We start from the raw sequence: 27,356 nt of genomic DNA on the forward strand, positions 1-27,356 counted from the left end.
GTGGATGGCTTTCTGACACGGTAACCTTAGGATGTTGCTTGAGGCTGAGCAGGAATTCATCAAGTGGAGACAGGGAGTGAACCCCTACAGAGAGGAAAGAGGGGCAGAAAGCCTGGCACTCACTGGCACTGTCAATTCTCCACCTGACCTTTCAATCCCTTGCCCCTTGAGAGGAACAATCTCTGCTTTGCTCATCACTGTTGCCTTGATGCTGAGTAAAACATGACTCACAAGAAAGATGCCAAAACTACAAAAACGGAGGCCTCACTCCACTACTCCATTCTGTGACCTAAGCCACTTCACCTCTTTCAACACTCTGATATCTCTTTCAACACTCTGGTACTAGAATACCTCAGTGTTCTAATAAGTAAAATGTAAATACTTGCCTTACAAACCTGCTGAGAAGCAAATCCATTATTTAATGAATAAAAAGCACTTGATAAAAGCACTATTCCCAAAATTAAGAATTATGAGAGATCTTCCACAGACCAAAAACAAATGTTCATAGTCCCTGCTTTATTTCCCTTTGTTCACACACGCTTTAAAAAAAAAAACACATGCACTCACAAAATACCCAAACATCAGGAATTAGAAGGGCATAGAACAGGGGGCTTTATAGGCTGAAAAAATATCCTAGCTTCAGAACAGAATACCAATCAAATATTGAAAATTCCTTCATTCAAAACACAAAGATGTTTTGTTTTTAATGGGAGTTTTTTTAAGTGTTCTTTTTTTTAAAAAAAAAGTAAAGATTTAAGGACAAACAGCAAGCTTCTCACACTGCCTGAGGCAGGGCCTGGTTTCTCTTCCTTGAAGGCCCTTTACAGATGTCCGCCTTCACTGGCCTCCATGCACAACCTCCCACTACCACCCATTCCGCCTGCCACTGCAAAGTGCAGGCACCCTGGGCCCCCCTGAGGATGCAGGCAGGGGCTACAGGGCATCCAGGATGTGGTCGATCTTGGTGACCAGCTCCTGGCGCTTTCCTGAGATGAGCTTCTCATTCTCAATGTATGTGTCTTTCTTGAGCTTGCCAGCCACCAGGCGCTCAGCCTCCACCGCCGACTTCAGCACCAGCTCCTTGACCTGTGCATCCAGCTTCTGCATTTCGCTCACCTGGCCGAGGTAAGAGCAGGGCAGGACTTGTGAGCGATCCTCCCACACCCCACTCAGCAGGCCCCACCATCTCCCAGGCTTATAGACCCCAGAGCTCCACAGGGATCAGCCACAAATGCAGCCAACACCACAGTGTCCCAGGGCAGCAGGGCTGGCTATGGAGGAAGATAGGCCTGGCTTCAAATGCCAACTTCACCACCCACAAGCCCTGTTCTTACGCCCTTGTAAACAAGCCCTGCACCATCCCTGGGCCTCATCTACGTTCCAGGACTCTGAGGACTGAGTGTGAAAGTACTTGGCAGCACCTGGCATGCGCCCTGGCACAGAGCAGCTCCTCTATGAACGTCACTTCTCTCCCTGCAGCTTGCCAAATTAGGTCCTTAGCATCAATTGCCTTGATGCTGAGTAAAACATGACTCACAGGAAGGATGCAAAAACTACAAAAACGGAGGCCTCACTCCACTACTCCATTCCGTGACCTAAGCCACTTCACCTCTTTCAACACTCTGATACCTCTTTTAGGGATTCAATTAGGCAAAAGATCAATGGCCAGGGAAGGGGGGGGGGGTGACAGCCATTGTCACCTACTGTATGTCACACTGAGGACTGGTATAGTCACATTCATTCAACATTCAACAAATTAGTGAGCCATGGTGCGAGGCACAATTCTAGGTTCCAGAAAACAGCACTAAGGACAGATAAGGGATCTTGCCCTTAGATGCTGACATATAATTAACACTTAAGTAGAAGAATAAATTGTTTCAGAAAGTGGTAGGTGTGGGCCAGGCATGGTGGCTCACATCTGTAATTCCAGCACTTTGAAGGCCACGGCAGGCAGAACACTTGAGCTCAGGAGTTCAAGACCAGCCTGGGCAACATAGCAAAACCTCATCTCTACAAAAAATACAAAAAATTAGCCGGGCATGGTGGTGTGCACCTGTGATCCCAGGTACTTGGGAGGCTGAGGTAGAAGGATTGCTTGAGCCTGGAGGTGGGGCTTGCAGTGAGCTGAGATTGCGCCACTACACTCCAGCATGGGCAACAGAGTGAAACCCTGTCTCAAAAACAACAATCAAAAAAAGTGAGGCCGAGTGCAGTGGCTCACGCCTGTAATACCAGCACTTTGGGAGGCCAAGGCGGGCAGATCACGAGGTCAGGAGACCGAGACCATCCTGGCTAACATGGTGAAACCCCGTCTCTACTAAAAATACAAAAAAATTAGCCAGGCGTGGTGGCAGGCGCCTGTAGTCCCAGCTGCTGGGGAGGCTAAGGCAGGAGAATGGCGTGAACCCAGGAGGCGGAGCTTGCAGTGAGCCAAGATCGCGCCACTGCACTCCAGCCTGGGCCATAGAGCGAAAAAAGTGGTAGGCGCTACGAGGAAATTCACATAGGGTGAGGAGAGGGAATGCCAGGAAGTGGACAGGGGAGTCAGTGACTCTGAGGGGCACCTCTGCGAAAAGGTTACTATCCTCATTTACAGATAACTCCTTTACATAGCTTGTATCAGGCAGGGTTCTGAATATTTTGCATGCATTAACTCATTTCACACTCACAACCCCTATGAGGGGCTAACAGCATTCTCATTTTACAGATGAGGAAACTGGGGCACAGAAGTTAGGTGACTTGGCCAGGTTTACGAACTCTGAATCAGAGCCTGGATTCAAACCTATTGATTCTAAAGTCTAGGTTCATTTTACCACGACATAAGCGGCCTGGGACCTACAACAGTCTGGCCTCCAGGAGAGGATGCAGCTACACTGGCCATAAGGGCACACAGTGCTGAGGAGGCTGGCAGAGCTTCCTCCACACCCAGCTCATAACCAGGACCCCAGAATCCCTTGTTCCTCCACAAGGATTGGTACCACATGAAAAGCTATGGCCAGATGCAGTCTCATCCCACAAGCATGCAGGTAAGCAAGAGAGCTGCCCAGTGTCTGCCCTAGACACAGCAGTGAGGCATGGAGAGCCCCAAGCCAAGCGACTCAGTGACTACCGACACTTACTCTGTCGCACAGATCAGAGCCCTCTGTCTTCAGCCTGGACTGCAGCAGTGCAATCTCACTGGTCAAGGCCTTGTGTTCGGTCTCCAGGCTCTTCTTGCCACTGTTGAGGGTGGATATGTCCCGGGATTGCTTGTACCTATTGACGGTCTCGTCAAAGTGACGGTAAAGGCCTATTCTCTTGTTGACCAGGGTCAAGACCTGCTCTGTGATGCAGGCTACCTTCATCCTGGCTTCTGCGGCCGGATCCTGAAGGAAGGAGAGGCACCATGTGTGACAACATCCAGGCTTGGGTCCACTCTGATCTTATCTCCCAAAGAACATCTGCCACCACCAGCCATCCAAAAAAAGAAATGCCACCTTCTTGGAAAGTCAAGAGTCAAATCCCTACTGACACCTAATCTGGACCAGGTTCAGCAATGGGCAAAACTAGGGCCATAAAGATGAAGCCGACCTGCCGGGCCTGGTGGCTTATGCCTGTAATCCCAGCACTTTGGGAGGCCAAGGCGGGCAGATCACGAGGTCAGGAGTTCAAGACCAGCCTGACCAATATGGTGAAACCCTATCTCTACTAAAAAAAAAAAAAAAAAAAAAAAAAAAAATTAGCCGGGCATGGTGGTGGGCGCCTGTAATCTCAGCTACTCAGGAGGCTGAGGCAGGAGGATCACCTGAACCCGGGAGGTGGAGGTTGTAGTGAGCCAAGATTGTGCCACTGCACTCCAGCCTGGGCGACAGAGCGAACTCCATCTCAAAAAAAAGAAAAAAAAAGAAAAGAAAAAGATGAAGCAGACATTTCACTTCACAGTCCAGTAAGGCAGACAGATAGATGTGAACAAGGATGATAATGTCAGTGTGCCCTGCATATGCATTACAGCAGTCTTCCCCATTTAATCAGCAGAAAACATTAGATAAACCAAAATTAAGGGACATTCTATAAAACTAAGTGGTCTCTACACTACAAATGTCAAGGTTATTAAACACAAAGAAAGGACCAGGAATCGTGGGTCACACCTATAATCCCCACACTTTGGGCAGCTGAGGCAGGAGGATCACTTGAGGTCAGGGGTTCAAGACCAGCCTGGGTAACATAATGAGACTCCATCTCTACAAAAAAAAAAAAATGTTGGCCAAGTGCAGTGGCTCACACCTGTAATCCCAACATTTTGGGAGGCCAAGGCAGGCAGACTGCTTGAGTCCAGGAGTTCGAGACCAGCCTAGCCAACATGGCGAAACCCCGTCTCTAATAAAAATACAAAAAATTAGCCAGGCATGGTGGCGCATGCTTGTAGTCCCAGCTACTCAGGGAGCTGAGATGGGAGGATCACTGTAGCCCAGGAGGTCGAGGCTGCAGTGAGCCCTGATCATGCCACTGCACTCCAGCCTTGGTAACAGAGTGAGACTCTGTCTTGGAAAAAAAAAAAACAAAAAAAACTTTTTTAATTAGCTGGGCATGATGGCATGCTCCCAAACTACTTGGGAGGATGAGGTGGGAGGATGGCTTGAACCCAGGAGTTTCAGGCTACAGTGAGCTATGATTGATCAGGGGACAGTCAGCAAAATTATGGACTCCATGTTGGTCAACAGTACTAATTAACTGGCCAGTTAATAGTATTAATTAACTAATTAATTAATTACACTACCCATTCTTTGAGGAAGAAGGCACAGAAGGCAGAACAGTGGAGCCACTCACCACAAAGTTCTGAACATGCTGTTCTACCAGATTTTTAGCAACATTACATTTCCTGAATTTGATCATTGTATTGTGATTATGTAAGAGAATACCCTTGCTCTCAGGCTACACACGTGCTCAACTATTCCAGGGTAAAGGGGCACAATGTCTACAACTTAACCTCCAATGATTCAGCAAAAATAATTACACACACACCCACACGCATGCATGTACGCATGTACACATGCATACACACACACCACAATTATTCCTCCAGGTCCCCCACTCTCCGACTATCTGCACATACTCAAGTCCTGTAGTCCTGCAAAACCCAAGCATACAGAAAGTCAACCCTCCACATATTTGGTTTCAGATCCCTCAAACACTGTATTGGGTATTGTATTTCCTATCTGCATTTGATTGAAAAAAATCTGGCCAGGCGCAGTGGCTCACACCTGTAATACCAGCACTTTGGGAGGCCGAGGCAGACGGATCACAAGGTCACGAGATTAAGACCATCCTGGCTAACACGGTGAAACCCTGTCTCTACCAAAAATACAAAATATTAGCCGGGTGTGGTGGCACGTACCTGTAGTCCCAGCTACGCGGGAGGCTGAGGCAGGAGAATTGCTTGAACCCAGGAGGCGGAGGTTGCAGCAAGCCGAGAGCACACCACTGCACTCCAGCCCGGGCAACAGAGCAAGACTCCGTCTCAAAAAACAAAAAAAAAAAAAAAAAGAAAAACATCTGCATATAAATGGACCCACACAGTTCAGCTGGATCAACATCTTTGCTCACAGGTCCCACCAAAACCCCTCCCTGCTGTCTCACAAACATCAGCCCCTCCAGCTGAATGCCCTTCCCCACCTTCTTTGCCTGTCACCTCCTCAGGGTAGCCTTGGGGCCTCCCAGGTTGCCCCACTCAAAGCACACCCTTGATGCACACCTGTAGTCCCAGCTACTCAGGAGGCTGAGGCAGAAGAATCGCTCGAACCTGGGAAGCAGAGGTTGCGGTGAGCGGAGATAGCGCCACTGCACTCCAGCCTAGAGACAGAGTGAGACTCCATCTCAAAAAAAAAAGCACACCCTGTGCCTGTCATCACATTCCCACAGTCCTCAAGCACCAGCTATGCTCATCTCCTCCCCCAGGCCTCACCCACCTGACTACAATAAGTGCCTGGTACTAGTGCCTACCCTGGAGCATGGCGCCAAGAGCCCTAAGGAACAATGACAGAATGAGAAATGGAGGAAAGAAGGAAGAAAAGACCAAGAGGATGACCTGAGGATAACGATAGTGAGGCCTTGGGAGGACCAAGGAGTCACAGAGCCTGTCAGGGAGCAGAGAGTGGGGGTGGGGAGAAGGGTGCTGATGGGGCCAGGTTAGTGGTTTCTGCTCCCAACAAGGAACCACCACAGGGGAAGGGAGAGGGGACACTGGTGAGGGGACTAAGAGGGGAGTTCCACCTCCCAAGTTCCATTGAATAACAAGAAGCAAAACAGCTGAATAACAAGCACCAATCTTTTCGTTTTTCCTACCTCACCTGAGCATCCAAGTTACTCTGTCTCCAGAGCCAAAACAAGACAGAAGCAGGGACTTAACCTCCTGTGCTGGTGACCACAAGCAACAAAAACAAAGTACCCTTCCGGCAAGGATGAGCACAGGCAGTCTTTTGCCCATGGCATCCTGCCCTGGGCTCACTGTGAGGATCAGTGCTCAAGCTGGTGAAATATTACCAAGGACATAAATGACAAGCAGGAAGAAGGCTGAGAGGGTACCTTAGTGATGGAGAAGTCCAGCCGAACATAGATGATGACGGTGAAGAACAGGATGTAGAAGGCCGCCACCACCAGCAAGGGCTCCTGCAGCATGAGCACCTTGTTGAACGTGTAGTGGACCTGGGAGGAGCAAGAGGACAGCTTCATCGGAGCTGCAGGGACACGGGAGCCTAGATTCACCCAGGCTGGCCCACTTGACCTGCTGCCCCACCCTAAGACCAGAAGATGCTGTGAGCTCACATGACTCCAGCCCAAGGAGGGACAGGGGGTGAGTTCTTGGCCCCAGAGCCCACTGTCTGGGGAAGATGACATGGAAGGCAAAAAGTGGAGCCACTCACCACAATGTCCTGAATGTGCTGTTCTACCAGATTTTTCTTGTAGGCAACAATCACAGGGCGGCCGAATGTGTCCAGATAGGTGTAGTGCAGCTCATCTGGCGCACGGCTGATTTCATAGGGACTATCAATTTCAATGTTCCTGGAAGAAGATGGGAATAAAACATAGCCTCCAACCAACTACACAGATAAACCAGGTTTAGAATCAGAGAATTCCAAGGCTAAGGGGCCTTTCAAGGTCCCTAAGTTTACACTCCTCCACTCTGCTCCCTTCCCAGCTATGGAGAACATCCACTCTCTTGAGACAGGGGAGCAAGTGCCAGAAAGCCCTCTGTTTTAAAGCCCTTGTCTGCTGGGACAACAAGTGTCCCTCTGAATCTTCCACTCCCAAGTTCTCACAGGTACTGGCCCCACTCCTTGGAGTGACAGTTGACACAGCTCTCCTGTACATCCGACCCAGTGAGTCCCTCGGGGGCTTGAACAGATGCCTCACGGGCTGTTCTGAATGTTCTTTCTCTTCACATGAATAAGAGTTTCTTATGCGGCAGGGGACATGTCCTGCTTTTGTCTGCCCAGGCCCACTGTCCCTTCTCCTGGTAAACAGCACAGCCTGGATCTGCGTGAGGAACTATCCTTCCCCTATGGAATGTTCTCCACAGGAAGAAAATCAAGGGGTCTCTCATTCTGTCAGTCAGAGTGGACATGTCACTCAAGAGAAGCCAAGTAGATGTTCCCTGATAAAGTAAATCTAGAGCAAAGTGACACAAAGACTGTACCCCTAGAACATAGGCTCCCATTAGAGTACCACAAGGGTACAACCAGAAAAATCAGGTGCAAAGGAAAGGAACAGTCACACTCACTTGGCTCCTTCAGGCAGGATGATCTTCACAGTCAGAGAATCTATCACTTGTTCATCAAACACATGGTCTACAAACCTCATCTTCAGTGCATACTGGTCACCTGAAGGATCAAGCAAGCATAAGCAATGATGTGGAAAACAGATCAAATGGGCAGGAGAGAAAGAAGTACAGGGGCTCACATAAAGACAAAACAACTAGACAGCAAAACCAAAAACCCACGGACCATGTTTACAACAAAACCAGGCAACAAAGTATCTCTACTGAACCACACAACACAGAGACAGGGATAGGGGTCAAAACACCGACAGCCACAAGACCTTCACGTTATCAGTGTCTGTAAAGGAGAAAGCAGAGAGAAGCAACAGGGCAACTGGTGTGCTTGAGAACAGCAGAACCCCAAAACACACAACCGGGATTCCCTAGAGAGCACAGAAGGCCAATGTGAGGAGTGGCTGAAACTCGGAGCACTTGTGCACTGCCTAATGGTGAGTGAAACAGGCCTGCAGAAGGTCACGAGTCTGCAGCAGTCTAGTCCCTGAGAGCAGAACTCCCCTTCTGGGATAGTGCCCTACAATGAGGAGAAACTGCTCAACACAATCAAAATTGAGCATGACAGGGACAATGGAACTCAAAAACCATGCAGGGGAAAGCTCAGAAATCAAGTCACATGTTTTTGCAGTATACCACACTAAAATAGCAGAGATCTGGGAAGGTACAAAAGCCACCCTTTCCTTTGGAAAGGTCACATTAAAAATGATCAACAGACAGTGGCCCATGCCTGTAATCCCAGCACTTTGGGAGGCAGAGGCGGGTAGAACACCTGAGGTCAGGAGTTCAAGACCAGCCTGGACAACATGGTGAAACCCTGTCTCTACTACAAAAATTATCCAGGTGTGGTGGCACATGCCTGTAATTCCAGCACCTTGGGAAGCTGAGGTAAGAAAATCGCTTGAACCCAGGAGGTAGAGGTTGTAGTAAGCTGAGATTGCGCCACTGTACTCCAGCCTGGGCGACAGTACGAGACTCCATCTCAAAAAAAAAAAAAAAGGAAAAAGAAAAGAATAAGTTATATAAGAAAAATGGGATGAAAATGAGAACATCCCTATAAGAAAATGAAAACATGCCAGAAAGACGTCCATAAAAACGAACCAGGAGACTGCTCCTACTATTCCAAAACAAGCTAAAGGTATTTAAAAAATGACACAGTGATGCAAGAACAATGTAAACAATTAGAAAAATTCAGGCCGGGCGTGCTGGTTCACGTCTGTAATCCTAGCATTTTAGGAGGCCGAGGCAGGTGGATCACCTGAGGTCAGGAGTTCGAGACCAGCCTGGCCAACACAGTGAAATCCCATCTCTACTAAGAATAAAAAATTAGCTGGGCATGGTGGCACGTGCCTGTAGTCCCAACTACTTGGGAAACTGAGGCAGGAGAATCTCTTGAACCTGGCAGGCGGAGGTTGCAGTGAGCTAAGATCACGCCACTGCACTCCAGCCTGGGAGGTTACCGTCAGCTGAGAATGCACCACTGCACTCCAGCCTGGGTGACAGAGGGAGACTCTGTCTCAAAAAAAAAAAAAAAAAAAAATTAGAAATAAAAAGCATTTTAGGAATTAAGGCTAAGCTAGATAGAGTGAATATAGATGGATTAGAGTGAATAATAACAAACAATAATGCTTTAAGATAAATGCGAAGAAAAGCAACTTTAATTATTTTTTAGAGACAGAGTCTTGCTTTGTCACCCAGGATAGAGGGCAACTTCCTGGGCTCAAGTGTTACTCCTGCCTCAGCCTCCCAAGCAGCTAAGACTACAGGTGTGAGCCAGATAATTTTTCATTAAAAAAAAAATTTTGGCCGGGCGCAGCCTGGCACAGTGGCTTCAACCTATAATCCCAGCACTTTGGGAGGCCAAGGCAAGTGGATCACTTGAGGTCAGTTCAAAACCTGCCTAACGCAGTGAAACCCCATCTCTACTAAAAATACAAAAAATAGCCAGGCATGATGGCAGGCAAAACTATACCTTAGTTTTGCCCTTTTCAATCTCTTCAATTTGTCTTATCCTTTAATCTTTTTTTTTGTTTTGTTTTGAGACGGAGTCTCATTCTGTTGCTCCTGTTGCTCAAATTGTATTGTAAAAATACAAAAAATTAGCTGAGCGTGGTGGTGGGCGCCTATAATCCCATCTACACGGGAGGGTGAAGCATGAGAATCGCTTCAACCGGGAGGTTGAGGTTGCAGTGAGTCAAGACCGCACCATTCCACTCCAGCATGGGTGGCAAGAGTGAGACTCTGTCTCAAAAAAAAGAAAGACTTGAAGAAAATACCACAAAATGTTTACAATCATTAGTTCTGGGTGCTCATATAAAAGTGTTTTATTATTCTCTGAATTTTTATTTTTTAAATAACTCAAAAACTATTTAAAGGAATTTAAGCGGTTCCATCTGATGACAGAACTACAAGGAGAGGACTTTTACATGCTGTTCGAATTGACTATCAAATGCTTGTATTACTTTTACAATAGTAACTTGTACCCACTTAATAAAAGTTCCTGATAAACCAGCCTTCCTAAGAATGACAAATGAACACTCCCCATCTATAAAGACTGGTAATTGAAAGAAAAAAAATGCACAATATTAAAGAAAAGGTTAGTTTCTCCCTTGCTATTGAAGACTGACCCAAATTATAGAGGTACTCATAGCTTGGGAGGTTGTAGCCAACGATGTAATGAGTCTTCCACCCGCCAAAGAGAGGGAAGCGAGGCCGGATTTCCATCTCTACAGAGTCATCCAAAATAAGGAGGTGGCTGGTGGAAACATTGCCAATCTCATCCCGGTAATAAACATCCTGGGCAGCAGCAGGAAGGATGGTCTGCAAGAGAGTAGATATGCCCTTCTTAACTCCAGGAATCAGCTCAAAGAGGAAATGATCCTAAACACAGAAGACTTTCTGCACCAAGATCCTCACATGGTACTACTTAATTAAAACAGCCCCCAAACACAACCTAAAAAAGTCTAACTTTCCCACAAAGGTTTCAGAATTTCTAGAAATTACGTCGACCTCTCAATCAAGGGTGCTAACTACCCAAATTCTTCTAAACAGTAAATAATTAAGGGAATTGCAAATACCTTTGTGAACACTGAAGACTTGATACAAAGGTAAAAATAATTTTTCAAGTTATTTTGCAGATAAAGATGGAAGACGGAAGAAATTTCATCAAATTACTAGGTGGTAGGGTTACAGAAAGGGTTTTTCTACTTGATATTCTTCATTGTATCTTCCAAATCTGTCAGTGTATTCTGATCATGGGAGGAAGGGATAACACCTTTTTTCACATACTGACCCCTTCTATCACACATAAGTTAAAAAAAAAGTTTATAAGATTTCATTTATAAGACAAAAAAGATTTAAAAACTGTATGCAATATGATAAAATGTTTTTTAAAAACATTACAAAAGGGCCAGGCACAGTGGCTCACACCTGTAATCCCAGCAGCCTGTAATCCCAGCACTTTGGGAGGCCGAGATGGGTGAATCATCTGAGGTCAGCAGTTGGAGACCAGCCTGACCAATGTGATGAAACCCCGCCTCTACTATAAACACAAAAATTAGCTGGGCATGGTGGCCTGCGCCTGTAATCCCAGTTACTCAGGAGGCTGAGATAGGAGAATTGCTTGAACCCGGGAGGCAGAAGTTGCGACGAGCCAAGATCGGGCCATTGCACTCTAGCCCTGGGCAACAATAGTGAAAACTCCATCTCAAAAAAAAAAAAAAAAAAAAAAAAAAAAAGAACAAAGAAATAAGTCAAAATGTCAGCTGAGTGTTTGGGTGGTGTGGTACTGAGTATGCTTTTCCTTTTTCTATTCAAATTTTCATTTAAAAAATATGGTTTAGGCAGGGCGTGGTGGCTCACGCCTGTAATCATAGCACTTTGGGAGGGCAAGGCAGGCAGGTCACTTGAGGCCAGGAGTTCAAGACCAGCCTGCCCAACATGGTGAAACCCCATCTCTACTAAAAATACAAAAAATTAGGCCAGACGTAGTGGCTCACGGCTGTAATCCCAGCACTTTGGGAGGCCGAGGCAGGCGGATCACGAGGTCAGGAGATCAAAACCAACCTGGCTAACACGGTGAAACCCCGTCTCTACTAAAAATACAAAAAATTAGCCGGGCATGGTGGCGGGAGCCTGTAGTCCCAGCTACTCAGGAGGCTGAGGAAAGAGAATGGCGTGAACCAGGGAGGGGGAGCTGGCAGTGAGCCAAGATCACGCCACTGCACTTTAGCCTGAGCAACAGAGCGAGACTCTGTCTCAAAAATAAATAAATAAATAAATAAATACAAACCACCTCCTGGGTTCAGGTCATTCTCCTGCCTCAGCCTCCCAAGTAGCTGGGACTACAGGCACCCGCCACCACGTCCGGCTAATTTTTTGTATTTTTAGTAGAGACGGGGTTTCACCGTGTTAGCCAGGATGGTCTCAATCTGATCGAGATCCACCCGCCTCGGCCTCCCAAAGTGCTGGGATTACAGGCGTGAGCCACCGCACCCAGTCATGGGGGGGTATTTTTAAAGATTCTGTTGGTTTCTAACACTCCCAATCAACAACATAAGCATCAGTCAACCCTAAACAACTGCCTATATATTTAGCTAGTTTCAAAAAGCAAAGAGTAAGTAGCTATGATGAAGTCCTCGTTTCTCACAATGTCCAAGTTGAACATTCCATACCTTAAAAGAACGGATGGAGGATATTCCACTATCTGGCTGTCTCTGGTAATCATAGCGTGAGAAAGGCCCCTTAAGCACAGCTCCTGTGTGCTTCAAGTCCACATTTTCTTCCACAGCAATATTACCCCAGTGAGAGACTTCAATGACTCGGGTCATGCTGGTGATGGTCAGGAAAGGGCTGTTGTTCTCATAATGTACTTTAAAAGTATCCTGGAAGGAAGGAAACAAATAGTCCAAATTTTGGCAACAGAGAAATCACCATTAGTTTAAATCAAATTGATTGGAGACAACCTATGTATCAGCAACAGAATGGGTAAATTATGATGTATCCAACGTATGCAACATTGTAAAATGTTTACTAGGACTTCTTGTTGACATATGGGAAAAAATGTTTATGATATATTATTCAAAAAGTAGGACACAAAACAATAACTAATGTGTTTGGAGCTGACTGTATGTATTAGGCAGTTTTATGAGTTCTAAATAAGTGCATTATCTCATTTCATTCTCAAGACAATATGATGAAGTAAGAACTACTTATCCCCATTTGACAAATAAAAATCTCAAGGCCTAGCAGTTTCCATTACCTTGTTCAAAGTCATAAACCTAAGTAGCAATACAAGGTCTGCTAAGTTCTGACTTCGCTTTTTTTTTTTTCCTTTTTGAGACCAGAGTCTTGCTCTGTCACCCAGGCTGCAGTACAGTGGTACAACTTCAGCTCACTGCAACCTCCGCCTCCTGGGTTCAAGCGATTCTCTTGCCTCAGCCTCCCAAGTAACTGGGATTACAGGCGTGCATCACCACATCTGGCTAATTTTTGTATTTTTAGCAGAGATGGTGTTTCACCATGTTGACCAAGCTGGTCTCGAACTCCTGACCTGAGGTGATCGCCCACCTTGACCTACCAAAGTGCTGGGATTACAGGTGTAAGCCACCACGCCGCCCAGCCAGCTATCATGCCCAGCCTGATTTCACTCTTCTATATGTTAAACATCACCTCTCAATAAGGCCCAACACACCTTGCTTCCCAAAAGTCCATGAAAAAGACAATCTATTTTGTTAGCTCTTACAGCTAGCTTATTCACTAGTTTATTCACTCATTCTATGACTAGATTTTTAAAAGTACAATTCACTCATAATCATATTTGATAGCATTTAATGCCAGTACAAGCAAGGGCATAGGGAAACCAGCAGTTTCACACAGCTGGAATCCTAAAAAATTGATTAAATCTTTTGAAAAACTACTTGGCAAACTACAGCAAGAGGTTTTTCTTTTTCTTTTTTTTTTTTAATTTTTTTTAATGAACAGGGGTGCAGTGAGTGGCACAATCTTGGCCCAATGCAGTCTCAACTTCCTGGGCTCAAGCAATCCTCCCACCTCAAGCCCTATGAGTAGCTGGGATTCCAAGTGCATGCCACCATGCCCAGCTAATTTTTTTTATTTTTTGTAGGGACAGAATTTCACCACGTTGCCCAAGGTGGTCCCAAGCAATCTACCCACCTTGGCCTCCCAAAGTGCTGGGATTACAAGCATGAGCCACTGTGCCCAACCAGCAAGAGATTTAAAAATGTTCATATCCTTCAATTTGAAAAGCATTACTTCAGAAAATCCTGAGAATACAAAGTTATGTGCAGAGATGTATATTATAATATTAAATAGAAAAAAAAAAAAACTAACTGTTTAACTATAGAAACTAGGCAAATGAGCTCTAGGACATCAAATCAGTGAGTTAGCCACTTAAAAACGGTGTAGTGGCTGGGCACGGTGGCTCATGCCTGTAAACTTTAGGAGGCCAAGGCAGGCAGATCACAAGGTCAGAAGTTTGAGACCAGCCTGGCCAATACGGTGAAACCTCGTCTCTACTAAAAATAGAAAAATTAGCCAGGCGTGGCCCAGCGCAGTGGCTCATACCTGTAATCCCAGCACTTTGGGAGGCCGAGACAGGTGGATCACGAGGTCAGGAGATTGAGACCATCCTGGCTAACACGGTGAAACCCCGTCTCTACTAAAAATACAAAAAAATTAACCGGCCTGGTGGCGGGCGCCTGTAGTCCCAGCTACTCGGGAGGCTGAGGCAGGAGAATGGTGTGAACCCAGGAGGCGGAGCTTGCAGTAAGCCGAGATCACGCCACTGCACTCCAGACTGGGCAACAGAGCGAGACTCTGTCTCAAAAATAAAAAAATAAAATAAAAATAAAAACATAAAAAAAAAAGAAAAGAAAAATTAGCCGGGCGCAGTGGCTCAAGCCTGTAATCCCAGCACTTTGGGAAGCCGAGACGGGCGGATCACGAGGTCAGGAGATCGAGACCATCCTGGCTAACACAGTGAAACCCCGTCTCTACTAAAAAAAGTACAAAAAACTAGCCGGGCGAGGTGGCGGGCGCCTGTAGTCCCAGCTACTCAGGAGGCTGAGGCAGGAGAATGGTCTAAACCCGGGAGGCGGAGCTTGCAGTGAGCTGAGATCCGGCCACTGCACTCCAGCCTGGGCGACAGAGTGAGACTCCGTCTCAACAAAAAAAAAAAAAAGAAAGAAAGAAAAATTAGCCGGGTGTGGTGGTGGGCGCCTGTAGTCCCAGATACTCAGGAGGCTGAGGCAGGAGAATCGCTTGAACCCAGGAGGTGGAGGTTGCAGTGAGCCAAGATTGAGCCACTGCACTCCAGCTTGGGTGACGGAGCAAGACTCTGTCTCAAAAAAAAAAAAAAAAAAAAAAAAAAACACGGTTTACAGGCCGTCCGGGTACAGTGGCTCATACTTGTAATCCCAGCACTTTGGGAGGCCACAGTGGGTAGATCATTTGAGGTCAGGAGTTTGAGAGTAGCCTGGCCAACACGGTGAAACCCTGTCTCTACCGAAAAATACAAAAATTAGCCAGGCGTGGTGGCACATGCCTGTAAGTCCCAGCTACTGGGAAGGTTGAGGTGGGAGAATCACTTAAACTCAAGAGGCAGAGGTTGCAGTGAACTGAGACTGCACCACTGCACTCTAGCCTGGGCGACAAGAGTAAGATCCTGTCTCAAAAAAAAAAAAAAAAAGTTGACAAAGGTAATGTAGTAATATGTAAAATGCTTAGAGAATATTCTAAGTGGCAAAGGTATTACACAATCCTTTCACATAATATGACATTAAACATAATATATATATTAAAAAGCCCTATGCTTAGAAATGACTCAGGTACTAAAATGTCAATAGTGTCGATAGTGGTGGTGAACTGACCTCAAATCTTCCTTTGTATTTGCCAAATGGTCTCTCATGAACTTTTTTTTATTTATTTTTTTTTTTGAGACAAAGTCTCACCCTGTTGCCCAGACTAGAGTGCAATGGCGTGATCTCAGTTCACTGCAAACTCCACCTCCCGGGTTCAAGTGATTCTCCTGCCTCAGCCTCTCAAGTAGTTGGAATTACAGGCACATGTCACCATGCCTGGCTAATTTTTTGTATCTTTAGTAGAGATGGGGTTTCACCATGCTGGCCAGGCTGGTCTCAAACTCCTGACCTCATGATCTGCCAACCTCGGTCTCCCAAAGTACCAGGATTACAAGCGTGAGCCACCGCACCCAGCCTCTCAAGAACATTCTATTATTAAAATGGAGGAAAATTTGAAAACCCAAAATATTTATATTTTTAAAAGCCTGCATAGAGGAAAATCAAATCAGTGTCCCAATATGAACTCTCACTCAGTTTTAAGTAAGTAAAAGAAATTATGCAGTTAGAGAAAGCACAGCTCAGAGTGGCAAGGCTGTCATCTTCACAGTGGGCACGTGGGCCCTGGGCACTCTGCAACCACAACAGGAGGCACACAGACCCTCCCCCTCCCCAAAAACAACCCCACAGAGCAACAATATACATAGGGAGCTATGTTTTGAGACATGGAGGAATATGAGTATGTTTACTATAAATCTGTATACATTTAGAAGGAAGCACTAGAAGAATAAACCAAAAGCTAACATAAATGGTTACCAAGGAGAACAAATGAACAGGAAAATTGGAAGCAAGAATTCTCTGACTATAACTTGCCTGTTTTTTTGGAGACAGAGTCTTGCTCTGTTGCCCAGGCTGGAGTGCAGTGACATGATCTTGGCTACTGCAACCCCTACCTCCTAGGTTCAAGCAGTTCTCGTGCCTCAACCTCCCTAGTAGGTGGGACTACAGTTGAGTGCAACTACACCCAGCTAATTTTTGTATTTTTAGTTGAGATGGGGTTTCACCATGTTGGCCAGGCTGGTCTTGAACTCCTAGCTTCAAGTGATCTGCCCCACCTCAGTCTCCCAAAGTGCTGGGATTACAGGCATGAGCCAGTGCACCTGGCCTTATAACTTGTGAGATATATATATATAACTTAAAATGGTACACTGGCCTTACGTATGTATGTATGTGTATGTGTGTGTGTGTGTGTGTATATATATGCACCTTATGTAAGCGCACTTATATATAAGGCCATATATATATATATATATGCACCTGGCCTTTTAACTTGTTATATATAACTTGTTATATATAATTTTGTTATATATAACTTGTTTTTATAATTGTGTTATATATATCTTGTTTTTATAATTGTGTTATATATAACTTATTTTATATAATTTTAACTATGAAATCATGTTGTTTTCACATTCAAAAAATTAAGTTAATAAAAAGTTCTTAAAAGTTTAAAACAACCCAAGATGAACAGCCCTAACTATGTATCAAACTGACATTTGAAACATAAAAAAACAGGCCAGGCGCGGTGACTCACAACTGTAATCCCAGCACTTTGGGAGGCCAAGGCAGGCGGATCACCTGAGGTCAAGAGTTCAAGACCAGCCTGGCAACATGGAGAAACCCCGTCTCTTACTAAAAATACAAAAATTAGCCAGGCGTGGTAACAGGCACCTGTAATCCCAGCTACTCGGGAGGCTGAGGCAGGAGAATTGCTTGAACCCAGGAGGCAGAGGTTGCAGTGAGCCAAGACTGCCCCACTGCACTCCAGCCTGAGTGACAGATCAAGACTCCTCCTCAAAAAATAAAAATAAAAAAAGAAAGACAAAAAAAAGACAAAAAAAAAACAAACAATTATTTCACGTAGCATTAGAACAAAGTATTTTGATTGCACATCCTTAGTGACACATGTTCTAAACACACAGAGAGATGCAAAGCAATCTTTTTTTTTTAGAGTGGGGTGGTGCAATCATAGATAACTGTAGCCTTAACCTCCTGGGCTCAAGTAATCCTCCCACCGCCTCCCAAGTAGCTGGGACTACAGGAGTGTGTCACCATGCCCAGCTTAATATTTTTTGTAAAAATGAGGTCTCACTATGTTGCCCAGACTGGTCTTGAATTCCTGAGCACATATGATCCTCCCGTATCGGCCTCCCAAAGTGCTGGGATTATAGGCATGAGTCACTGCACCCAGTGCAAAGAAATCTTAAACGTCTAAAATATCCATATATTTTAGAAATGGTATGGAAGTAGGTAGAGTAAAAAGACATGACTCCTGAGATTTCCTTTAAAATCCTCTAGCAAAGAGGTCAGGGACCATGGCTCATGCCTGTAATCCCAGCACTTTGGGAGGTCAAGGCAGGAAGATCACTTGGGCCCAGGAGTTTGAGACTAGCCTGAGCAACAAAGCAAGACCATGTCTCTACAACAAAAATAAAAAATTAAATGGGCATGGTGACACACGCCTGTCATTCCAGCTACATGGGAGGCTGAGCTGGGAGGATGGACTGAGCCCAGGAGTTTGAAGTTACAGTGAGCTATGATCATGCCACTGTACTCCAGGCTGGGCAACAGAGCTGGATCCTGTCTCTTAAAAAAAAAAAAATTTTTGGCCGGGCGCAGTGGCTCAAGCCTGTAATCCCAGTACTTTGGGAGGCCGAGACGGGCGGATCACAAGGTCAGGAGATCGAGACCATCCTGGCTAACACGGTGAAACCCCGTCTCTACTAAAAATACAAAAAACTAGCCGGGCGAGGTGGCGGCGCCTGTAGTCCCAGCTACTCGGGAGGCTGAGGCAGGAGAATGGCGTGAACCCGGGAGGCGGAGCTTGCAGTGAGCTGAGATCTGGCCACTGCACTCCAGCCTGGGTGACAGAGCGAGACTCCGTCTCAAAAAAAAAAAAAAAAAAAAAATTTTTTTTAAGTACTCCACCAAAGAAAAAAAGAGGTAGGTTAATTATGGTAACCTGAAAACCACTGAATCTAAGTGATGTGTGTGGGAGTTTATACTAGTCTTTGTACTTTGGCATGTTTGCAATTTGCCATAGTAACAAAATCTTTGTAAGCCTTAATTTCGCCCTCTCCCTTCAAGTTCCAACCGAGGCCCAACATTCAAGGAAGGCCTTCAACCTACCCCAGTATCTGCCCAGCCACACTATCTCAAGTCCTTACTGCCTCTGCATGGAATGTCTTGCTTCCAATTCTCCAATACCCATTCCACCTCTCCGAATGCTACCCCCAGCCTCTACCTGTGATCCCCAAAGGAGAAACAAGACCCCCATGGAATCATTTCACTGCAGGTTAAACACTTTTGGGATGACCTTAGAAATGACTGCAGATTCCATCCACCCCACACCACCCAAGCCTATCAACAGGTAGTCACTCTGCAAGACATTCTCTGAAGCAGACAGGGATGGGCTGGACTCCACCTGAGCCTACCTGACTATAGGCAGGGACATCTCTGAAAGGCCCATAATCCAGTAGGTCCTCGGAGCGCGTGGGGTTCCCCAGTTTGGTGTAGCTCTCCACATTTCGAGAGGCAACCTTCACACGCATGGTTTGTGTCTTCGTTGGATAGGGAGAGTAGAAATAATGGTTCCCCTCAAACACCACAAACTGTTTCTCTGACTGGGTGATCTGGGTTGGATACGGCTGAAGCACATGGGTGTAGACTGTTTCCACAATGACTGAAATCTTGGCCCCAGGATCAAGAGCAACTGGGAGCTTGACTATGAAGAATCTCCCACTAAAGGAAGAACAAGGCAAGAGAAATAAGAGAGACTGAGGATACTGAAAACACTAGTAGCAGTTCAAACTCAGAATAAAATTTTGAACCCAAAACAAAAGCAATTATCTTTAAGAGATCACCTTTTTCTTTTTGAGCTGGAGTCTCGCTCTATCACTCAGGTTGGAGTGCAATGGTGCGATCTCGGCTCACTGCAACCTCTACCTCCTGGGTTCAAGCGATTCTACTGCCTCAACCTCCCAAGTAGCTGGGGATTACTTATTAGAATGTTTTTAACTTTTGTTCCATTTTTTTTTTTTTTTTTTTTTTTTTGAGACGGAGTCTCGCTCTGTCACCCAGGCTGGAGTGCAGTGGCCAGATCTCAGCTCACTGCAAGCTCCGCCTCCCGGGTTCACGCCATTCTCCTGCCTCAGCCTCCCGAGTAGCTGGGACTACAGGCGCCGCCACCTCGCCCAGCTAGTTTTTTGTATTTTTAGTAGAGACGGGGTTTCACCATGTTAGCCAGGGTGGTCTCGATCTCCTGACCTCGTGATCCGCCCGTCTCGGCCTCCCAAAGTACTGGGATTACAGGCTTGAGCCACCGCGCCTGGCCTGTTCCATTGTTGAACATTTACGTTGTTTTACACTCTTGCTATTTATAAACAGCCCTGAAAAGAACAGCTAGATATTTGTCTTAAAAGACCTAAATTATTTTTTTTCTTTTTCTGAGATGGAGTCTTGCTCTGTCACCCAGGCTGGAATGCAGTTATGCGATCTCAGCTCACTGCAACTTCCACCTCCCAGGTTCAAGCGATTCTCTTGCCTCAGCCTCCCGAGTAGCTGGGACTACAGGCACCTGCCACCGTGTCCGGTTAATAAAAGACTTAAATTATTATATTAAATGTGATCTCTTGGCCAGGTGTGGGGGCTCACACCTGTAATCCCAGCACTTTGGGAGGCCAAGTCAGGTGGATCGCCTGAGGCCAGGAGGTCAAGACCAGCTTGGGTAACATGGCAAAACCCTGTGTCTACTAAAAATACATACACACACACACACACACACAAGCCGTGTGTGGTGGTACACACCTCTAGTCCCAGCTACTCAGGAGGCTGAGGTGGAAGGATGGTTTGAGCCCTGGAGGTGGAGGTTGCAGTGAGTCAACATGGCACCACAGTAATGCAGCCTGGGCAACAGAGCCAGACCCTGTCTCAATGAAAAAAAAAAAAAAAAGTCCTCTAGGACAGATGCAGTGGTTCACACCTGCAATGCCAGCACTTTGAGAGGCCAAGGCAGGAGGATGGCTTGAGCTCAGGAGGTCAAGATCAGCCTGGGCAACATAGCTAGACCTCCTCTCTACAAAAAAAAAAAAAAAAAAAAAAAAGAAAGAAAGAAAAGAAAAAAATGTGTAATACAGCAGGCACTTCCTAAGCAACTTTCCTAGTTTATGATCCCATATGATCCCAACCCTGACATAACCTTTAACAAGAGACAAGGTATATTGTTTGTCAGCTTACCTTTTACCCTTAATTTTGGTTTCACGTACTTCCAAATTGTTGTCTTCCTCATCTTCTCCCTTCACCTAGAACACAAAAAAATAGTTTATTCTTTACATCTTTTGGCTTCTAAATTTTGAGTCAATAATTAACCAAGTGCTTTAGTATATCCCCATTAAAGTAGTCAAATTACCAGAACTTTTCAGAGATTGAATTTTCTTTTCAGTAACAATTTTTTTTCTCTGAAACACAAGAATATTGTCCAAGACTTACTTTTATAAAGTGGCATATGGCCAGACGCAGTGGGTCAAACCTGTAATCCCAGCACTTTGGGAGGCTGAGGCAGGTGGATCACCTGAGGTCAGGAGTTCGAGAACAGCCTGACCAACAAGGAGAAACCCTGTCTCTACTAAAAATACAAAATTAGCTAGGCATGGTGGCGTATGCCTGTAATCCCAGCTGCTCAGGAGGCTGAGGCAGGAGAATCGCTTGAACCTGGGAGGTGGAGAGTGCAGTGAGATGAGATCGCACCATCACACTCCAGCCTGGGCAACAAGAGCAAAACTTCGCCTCAAAATAAATAAATAAATAAATAAATAAATAAATAAATAAAAGTGGCATAAAACTTCCATAAATGCATAACATTTTCCTGAATGATGAAATACACAGAAAGATTACACTTCCAAATATACTTCTCAAAGGCCCCTTTCTTGATGCTTTTCTTCCTCATTTATGTTCAAATAAGCATACTCAAAGAAATGTATTTAGTGATATAACAGAAAAGTCTCGGGGCCGGGCGTGGTGGCTCACGCCTGTAATCCCAGCACTTTGGGAGGCCAAGGCAGGTGGATCACCAGGTCAGGAGTTCAAGACCATTCCGGCCAATAGAGTGAAACCCCGTCTCTACTAAAAATACAAAATATTAGCCGGATATGGTGGTGTATGCCTGTAATCCCAGCTACTCGGGAGGCTGAGGCAGGAGAATTTCGTGAACCTGGGAGGCGGAAGCTGCAGTGAGCTGAGATCATGCCATTGCACTCCAGCCCAGGTGACAGTGCAAAACTCCGTCTCAAAAAAAAAAAAAGTCTCATGGGTTTTTATTTTTTATTTTTGTACAGACAGGGTCTCCCTATATTGCCCAGACTGGTTTCGAATTCTTGGGCTCAAGCAATCCTCCCACAGATTACAGGCATGAGATACAACGCCCAGCTTAAAACTGTTTTTTCACTAATATAAAAGTTAAAACTGGCCAGGCACAGTGGCTCACGCCTATAATCCCAGCACTTTGGGAGGCAGAGGGGGGGTGGATCACCTGAGGTCAGGAGTTCGAGACCAACCTCACCAACATGGTGAAACTTCAACTCTACTAAAAATACAAATTAGCTGGGCATGGTGGTGGGCGCCTGTAATCCCAGTTACTTGGGAGGCTGAGGCAGGAGAATTGCTTGAACCCAGGAGGCGGAGGTTGCAGTAAGCTGTGACCATGCCACTGCGCTCCAGCCTGGGCGACAAGAGTGAAACTCCATCTCAAAAAAAAAAAAGTTGGCCGGGCGCGGTGATTCACATTTTGAGAGGCTGAGACAGGCAGATCACCTGAGGTCAGGAGATCGAGACCATCCTGGCCAACATGGTAAGACCCCATCTCTACTAAAAATACAAAAATTAGCCAGGCGTGGTGGCGGGCACCTGTAAAGCCCAGCTACTTGGGAGGCTGAGGCAGGAGAATCACTTGAACCTGGAAGACGGAGGTTGCAGTGAGCCGAGATCGTGCCACTGCACTCACTCCAGCCTGGGCGACAGAGTGAGACTCCCTCTCAAAAAAAAAAAAAAAAAAACAGTTAACAGTGGCAAAAATCCCTTGGGGAGGAGCCAGTGACCACTGTTTGGGGTACCCTCATAGCAACAAGCTATGTAACCAGGAAAAGGATGTTCACTCCAGCAGGCTGCAGGGGTTTTCTGAGAAAGAGTAGTTATCTCCAATCATAAGACTCTGGAGCAGGATGCAAGGGAGAAGTGTATACATACCCCACTGATCTCTCTGCCAACCCACCCTCAACTGAAAAAAACAAAAATTAGGCTATCTTTTAGGACTTAAGTAGTGATTCCCAGTAGGATACAAAAAGCTGTAATGGTGAACTTTTAAAATATTATATCAAAAAGCCTAAAACAATCATACATTCATCCTCAATAAAGCTGTACAGTCTAACACAAACAACAAGTTTCATTACGTTGACTAGAATCTTATCACAATGGGAACCAGCCAGGCCAAGTGCAGTGGCTCACACCTGTAATCCCAGCACTCTGGGAGGCCGAGTCGGGCGGATCACGAAGTCAAGAGATCAAAACCATCCTGGCCAACATGGTGAAACCTTGTCTCTATGAAAAAAACACAAAAATTAGCTGGCCATGGTGGCACGCGTCTTTAGTCCCAGCTACTCAGGAGGCTGAGGCAGGAGAATCACTTGAACCCGGGAGGCAGAGGTTGCACTGAGCTGAGACCGCGCCACTGCACTCCAGCCTGGCAACAGAGCGAGACTCCATCTCAAAAAAAAAAAAAAAATGCAAAAATTAGCCGGGCATGGTGGCATGGGCCAGTTACTCCAGAGGCTGAGACAGGAGAATCACTTGAACCCAGGAGGCAGAGGTTGCAGTGAGCCAACATAGCGCCATTGCACTCCAGCTTGGGCAACAAGAGTGAAACTCCGTCTCAAAACAAAAAAAAAAAAAGAAAGAAAGAAAGAAAGAAAGAAAAGAACCCACTGAAAAACATTTCAGCAACCTCATCAGTTTCCAACACAACTGTTGGAAAATATGCACCTCCTTGTTAAGTTCATCATCCAGTTGTTTCCCACTAGGATAGGAGTACAAAATAGCACATATATCCATTTAACTCGTGTCTTGGACTACAAAATTGAAAATGATTTTAAATAAATCTGTTGATGTGACTGCAGGTCTTATACCCAATACAACCCTACCTCACAGCCATCAAAGCCAGAAGAGGCAACATTATACAGTGTGAGAATACACAAATTATGGAATAAGCTGGAGCCCTGACTTACTCTGCACTGTAAGACCACATGTAGGGGGCTAAATAACTTAATCTGCCAGACTACAGCCTCCTTGCCTGCTATATGAGGACTTATACCTTAAATGGTTGCTATGAGGGCTAAATTAAAATATATTTAAAATACCCACCGTAATACCTGACACAAAGTAGAGTCCCAGTAAGAAAGTATCTTACTACAAAAACAAAGAACAAAACGAAACTTCTGGAGGTGACAGATATGTTTATTACCCGGAATGTGGTAAAGGTAACACCAGTGTATATGTATTTTGAATATATTAATAATAGGCAGTTTTTTGTATACCAATTATACCTCAATAAAGTTGGGAGAAAAAATAAAAACAAGATAAAATAAGCGCATTAACCTAGCTCGCAGGCATGATGGCAGGATAGCCGAGCTCCTGCTGTGGTCCACTTATACTGTAACAAGCTCATTAAATCACAACTGGCTTCTATAAAGAATGGGATTTAACATTCAAGACATTCAAAGGTGGCAAGGCAAATTTACATGAAGTTTTGATCTATCTTTCCACAAGCCTATTTCATCATGGACAAGGCATGAAAGAAAATAGGAGTCATTTCAGAAACGTAATCTCTATAAACCCAGCTTTATAGCTCCATATTCAGTCAGAGAACGAAGTTTGCTTAGAGGGAAATGTGACACTATAATGACTATTCTCTCAACAAATAATTAGGTAATCATTTAATGAAATTGTTTAACAACAATAGTAATAAAAAACAAACCTCTGTGTATGTATATTCTCTCTACTCTCAAACCCAACATTTTCTTTGGTGATCACTGAAATACCTGGAAACATTTAAGCCAAACAGCCATTTATCGCCGAGATTAAAAATGAGAAGCAGCAGGGGGAAGGGAGAAAACTGGACTTTCCTTTTCTGTACGGCATAAGAGAACTTATATTACGTGCAGGAATTTCAAAATTAACTTTAAGAAGAGTTTTAACATTTAGAAAGTGTTCATTAGCAACCTTAAGAAATGCGTCACATTAATAGGGATTTCAAGTGATTACCGAGTTAAAAATGCGAAACCTGTTACATTTCTGATGGTTCTCTATGTCTAAAAAGAAGCACCTACAACGGACCAGATACTGAATTAAGAGAATGAAATTCATTTTAATTCATGTATTTGTCCTCCACTTAGGTGACCGCGTCAGGCCGTGAGAAATAAAGTCCGGCGCCCGCTGGCACCGGGCCAAGCGGCTGCCGCGCTCGCCTTACGGAAGGAAGATGCGTTCTACCCGCCGGAGGTCGCCGGAGCGGTGCCGAGAACGGCCCAAGCAGAGGCAAGCTCCGAGGAGGGTCCGCCGCGAATCCCAGCAGCTGCTCACGTGAGCAGCGACCGGCGCGGGGGCAGACCAGTGCTGACGTGGCCCAGGCATGAGGGCGGGCGTGCACCGGCCGCGGAGGCGCCGGGGCCCCGAGGCAATCCCACGGACCCCTGCGCCCCGCCCGCCGCCCAGGTCTCCGCATTTCCTGAGGCCTAGAGGGGCGCGGGCGGAGTCGGGGGACCGGCAGGAAGGGAGGCGGGAAGGGCCCCGGGAGAGGCGGCGAGGGATGGCCCACACTCACCTGCACGCCCAGGTGCGCCAGCCGAGCCTCGAGCTCAGGCTCCAAAGCCAGAAGGAAAGAGGAAGCTCGGGACGTGGAGCTGCCGCCCAGGTGCGCCAGGACCACCTCGGCAGTCACCTTAGCCAGGTGGCTGCTTAGGTCCACTGTGCGCTTCACGTCCTCGTTGATCAGCGGCGGTGTCTCGGAGGAGGCACTGCCTGGCGCCGGGGTCCAGGACCCAAGCAACAGGAGAAGAAACAAGCCGGCGGCTGGCGCCTCCATGACCGAGAAGAGCAGAGGGCCAAGGCGGGCAGAGCCCCGCCGCGGTAGCCCGCCCTCCCGCCACTGAGCAGCCGCTCATTGGGCAAGGGCTGGTGACACAAGATGGAGGCGCCCAACAAGGAAGGACCCTGTCTCCAGGGCAACCGGGAAGTCGACCGGGCGCCTGATTGCAAACCCCTCTCAGAGCTACCCGGGCTATCCTGTTTCTAGTGCGAGTGCACTTATTAAATTTCACTTACCGAATTTTTACAGGAGCGGCACTTGCCTAGGTCTCTACTCTCTCCTACCATTCTTCCTGTCCAATAATTCTGCTCGTTTTGCTCCTTAAAACCGTGAAATTTTGCTCAGACTAAGAAAGTAAAAGTCGGCCTTCGTCATCCACCCATGGATGCTAAAATTAGTAGGCAGAACTTGAAGCCGAAACAAGATATATGCAAAGTTTCAAAACACCTCTACTAAAATGTTTAGTAATTAGGCCGGGCACTATGGCTCACGCCTGTAATTCCTGTACTTTAGGAGGCCAAGGCGGGTGGATCACCTGAGGTCATAAGTTCAAGACCAGCCTGGCCAACATGGTGAAACCCCATCTATACTGAAGATACACAAAATTAGCCGGGCGTGGTGGCGGGCGCCTGTAATCCCAGCTACTCGGGAGGCTGAAGCAGCAGAATCGCTTGAACCCCGGAGGCGTAGGTTGCAGTGAGCCAAGATGGCGCCATTGCACTCCAGCCTAGGTGACAGGGTGAGACTACGTCTCAAAAAAAAAAAAAAAAAAAAATTAGACGGGCGTGGTGGCGCACACCTGTAATCCCAGCTACTTCTGAGGCTGAGGCACGAGAATCGTTTGAACCCGGGAGGCGGAAGTTGCAGTGAGCCAAGATCGTACCACTGCACTCCAGCCTAGGCGACTGAGCGAGACTCCCTCTCAAAAAGAAATAAAATAAAAATAAAATGTTTAGTAATTACAAAGGAAAAAATAGTCTACAGTGGAGAATCCTGGCAGGCACCACTTTAAACACGTGATCAAAGTTAACATCACCACGTGTAAAATATAGTAACATTAGGTATCTACTGATAGGATCCATTGAGAAAGGCACATCACTTACATCACTTCTGTGGTATTGCCACAAAATTACAGAAAATCCATCACCTCAATCTAGTCATAAATATAGACAAGGCCAGGCACAGTGGCTCATGCCACCAATCCCAGGTCTGGATCCTGACCTCAAGAGAGGGTTCCTGCATCTCACACAAGAAAAAATTCAGGGTGAGTCCACAATGCAAAGTGAAAGCAAGTTTACTGTTTTTTATTTTATTTATTTATTTATTTATTTATTTATTTATTTATTTTTGAAATGGAGTCTCACTTTGTTGCCCAGGGTGGAGTGCAGTGGCGCAATCTTGGCTCACGGCAACCTGTGCCTCCCTGGTTCAAGCAATTCTCTGCCTTAGCCTCCCTAGTAGCTGGGATTACTGGCGCCCACCACCATGCCCAGCTAATTTTTGTATTTTTAGTAGAGATGGGGTTTAAACATCTTGGCCAGGC

General features: G+C 46.0%; 1 protein-coding gene across 1 annotated transcript; it reads right to left on the reverse strand.

The window, feature by feature from the left end:
- Nucleotides 1-496: 496 nt before the first annotated feature.
- RPN1 (ribophorin I) lies at nucleotides 497-25,915 on the reverse strand. Its single transcript, XM_010354617.2, has 10 exons — nucleotides 25,550-25,915; nucleotides 20,917-20,981; nucleotides 19,116-19,422; nucleotides 12,478-12,687; nucleotides 10,432-10,624; nucleotides 7,757-7,856; nucleotides 6,900-7,038; nucleotides 6,562-6,681; nucleotides 3,120-3,365; nucleotides 497-1,116 (listed from the first exon to the last, which is right to left on the reverse strand). The coding sequence occupies exons 1-10, from the start codon at nucleotides 25,808-25,810 to the stop codon at nucleotides 934-936; spliced, it is 1,824 nt and encodes a 607-aa protein (XP_010352919.2). The 5' UTR covers nucleotides 25,811-25,915; the 3' UTR covers nucleotides 497-933.
- Between the last annotated feature and the right edge of the window lie 1,441 nt (nucleotides 25,916-27,356).

The sequence above is a fragment of the Rhinopithecus roxellana genome, chromosome 1, assembly GCF_007565055.1.
Source record: "Rhinopithecus roxellana isolate Shanxi Qingling chromosome 1, ASM756505v1, whole genome shotgun sequence".
NCBI classification, from domain to species: domain Eukaryota; kingdom Metazoa; phylum Chordata; class Mammalia; order Primates; family Cercopithecidae; genus Rhinopithecus; species Rhinopithecus roxellana.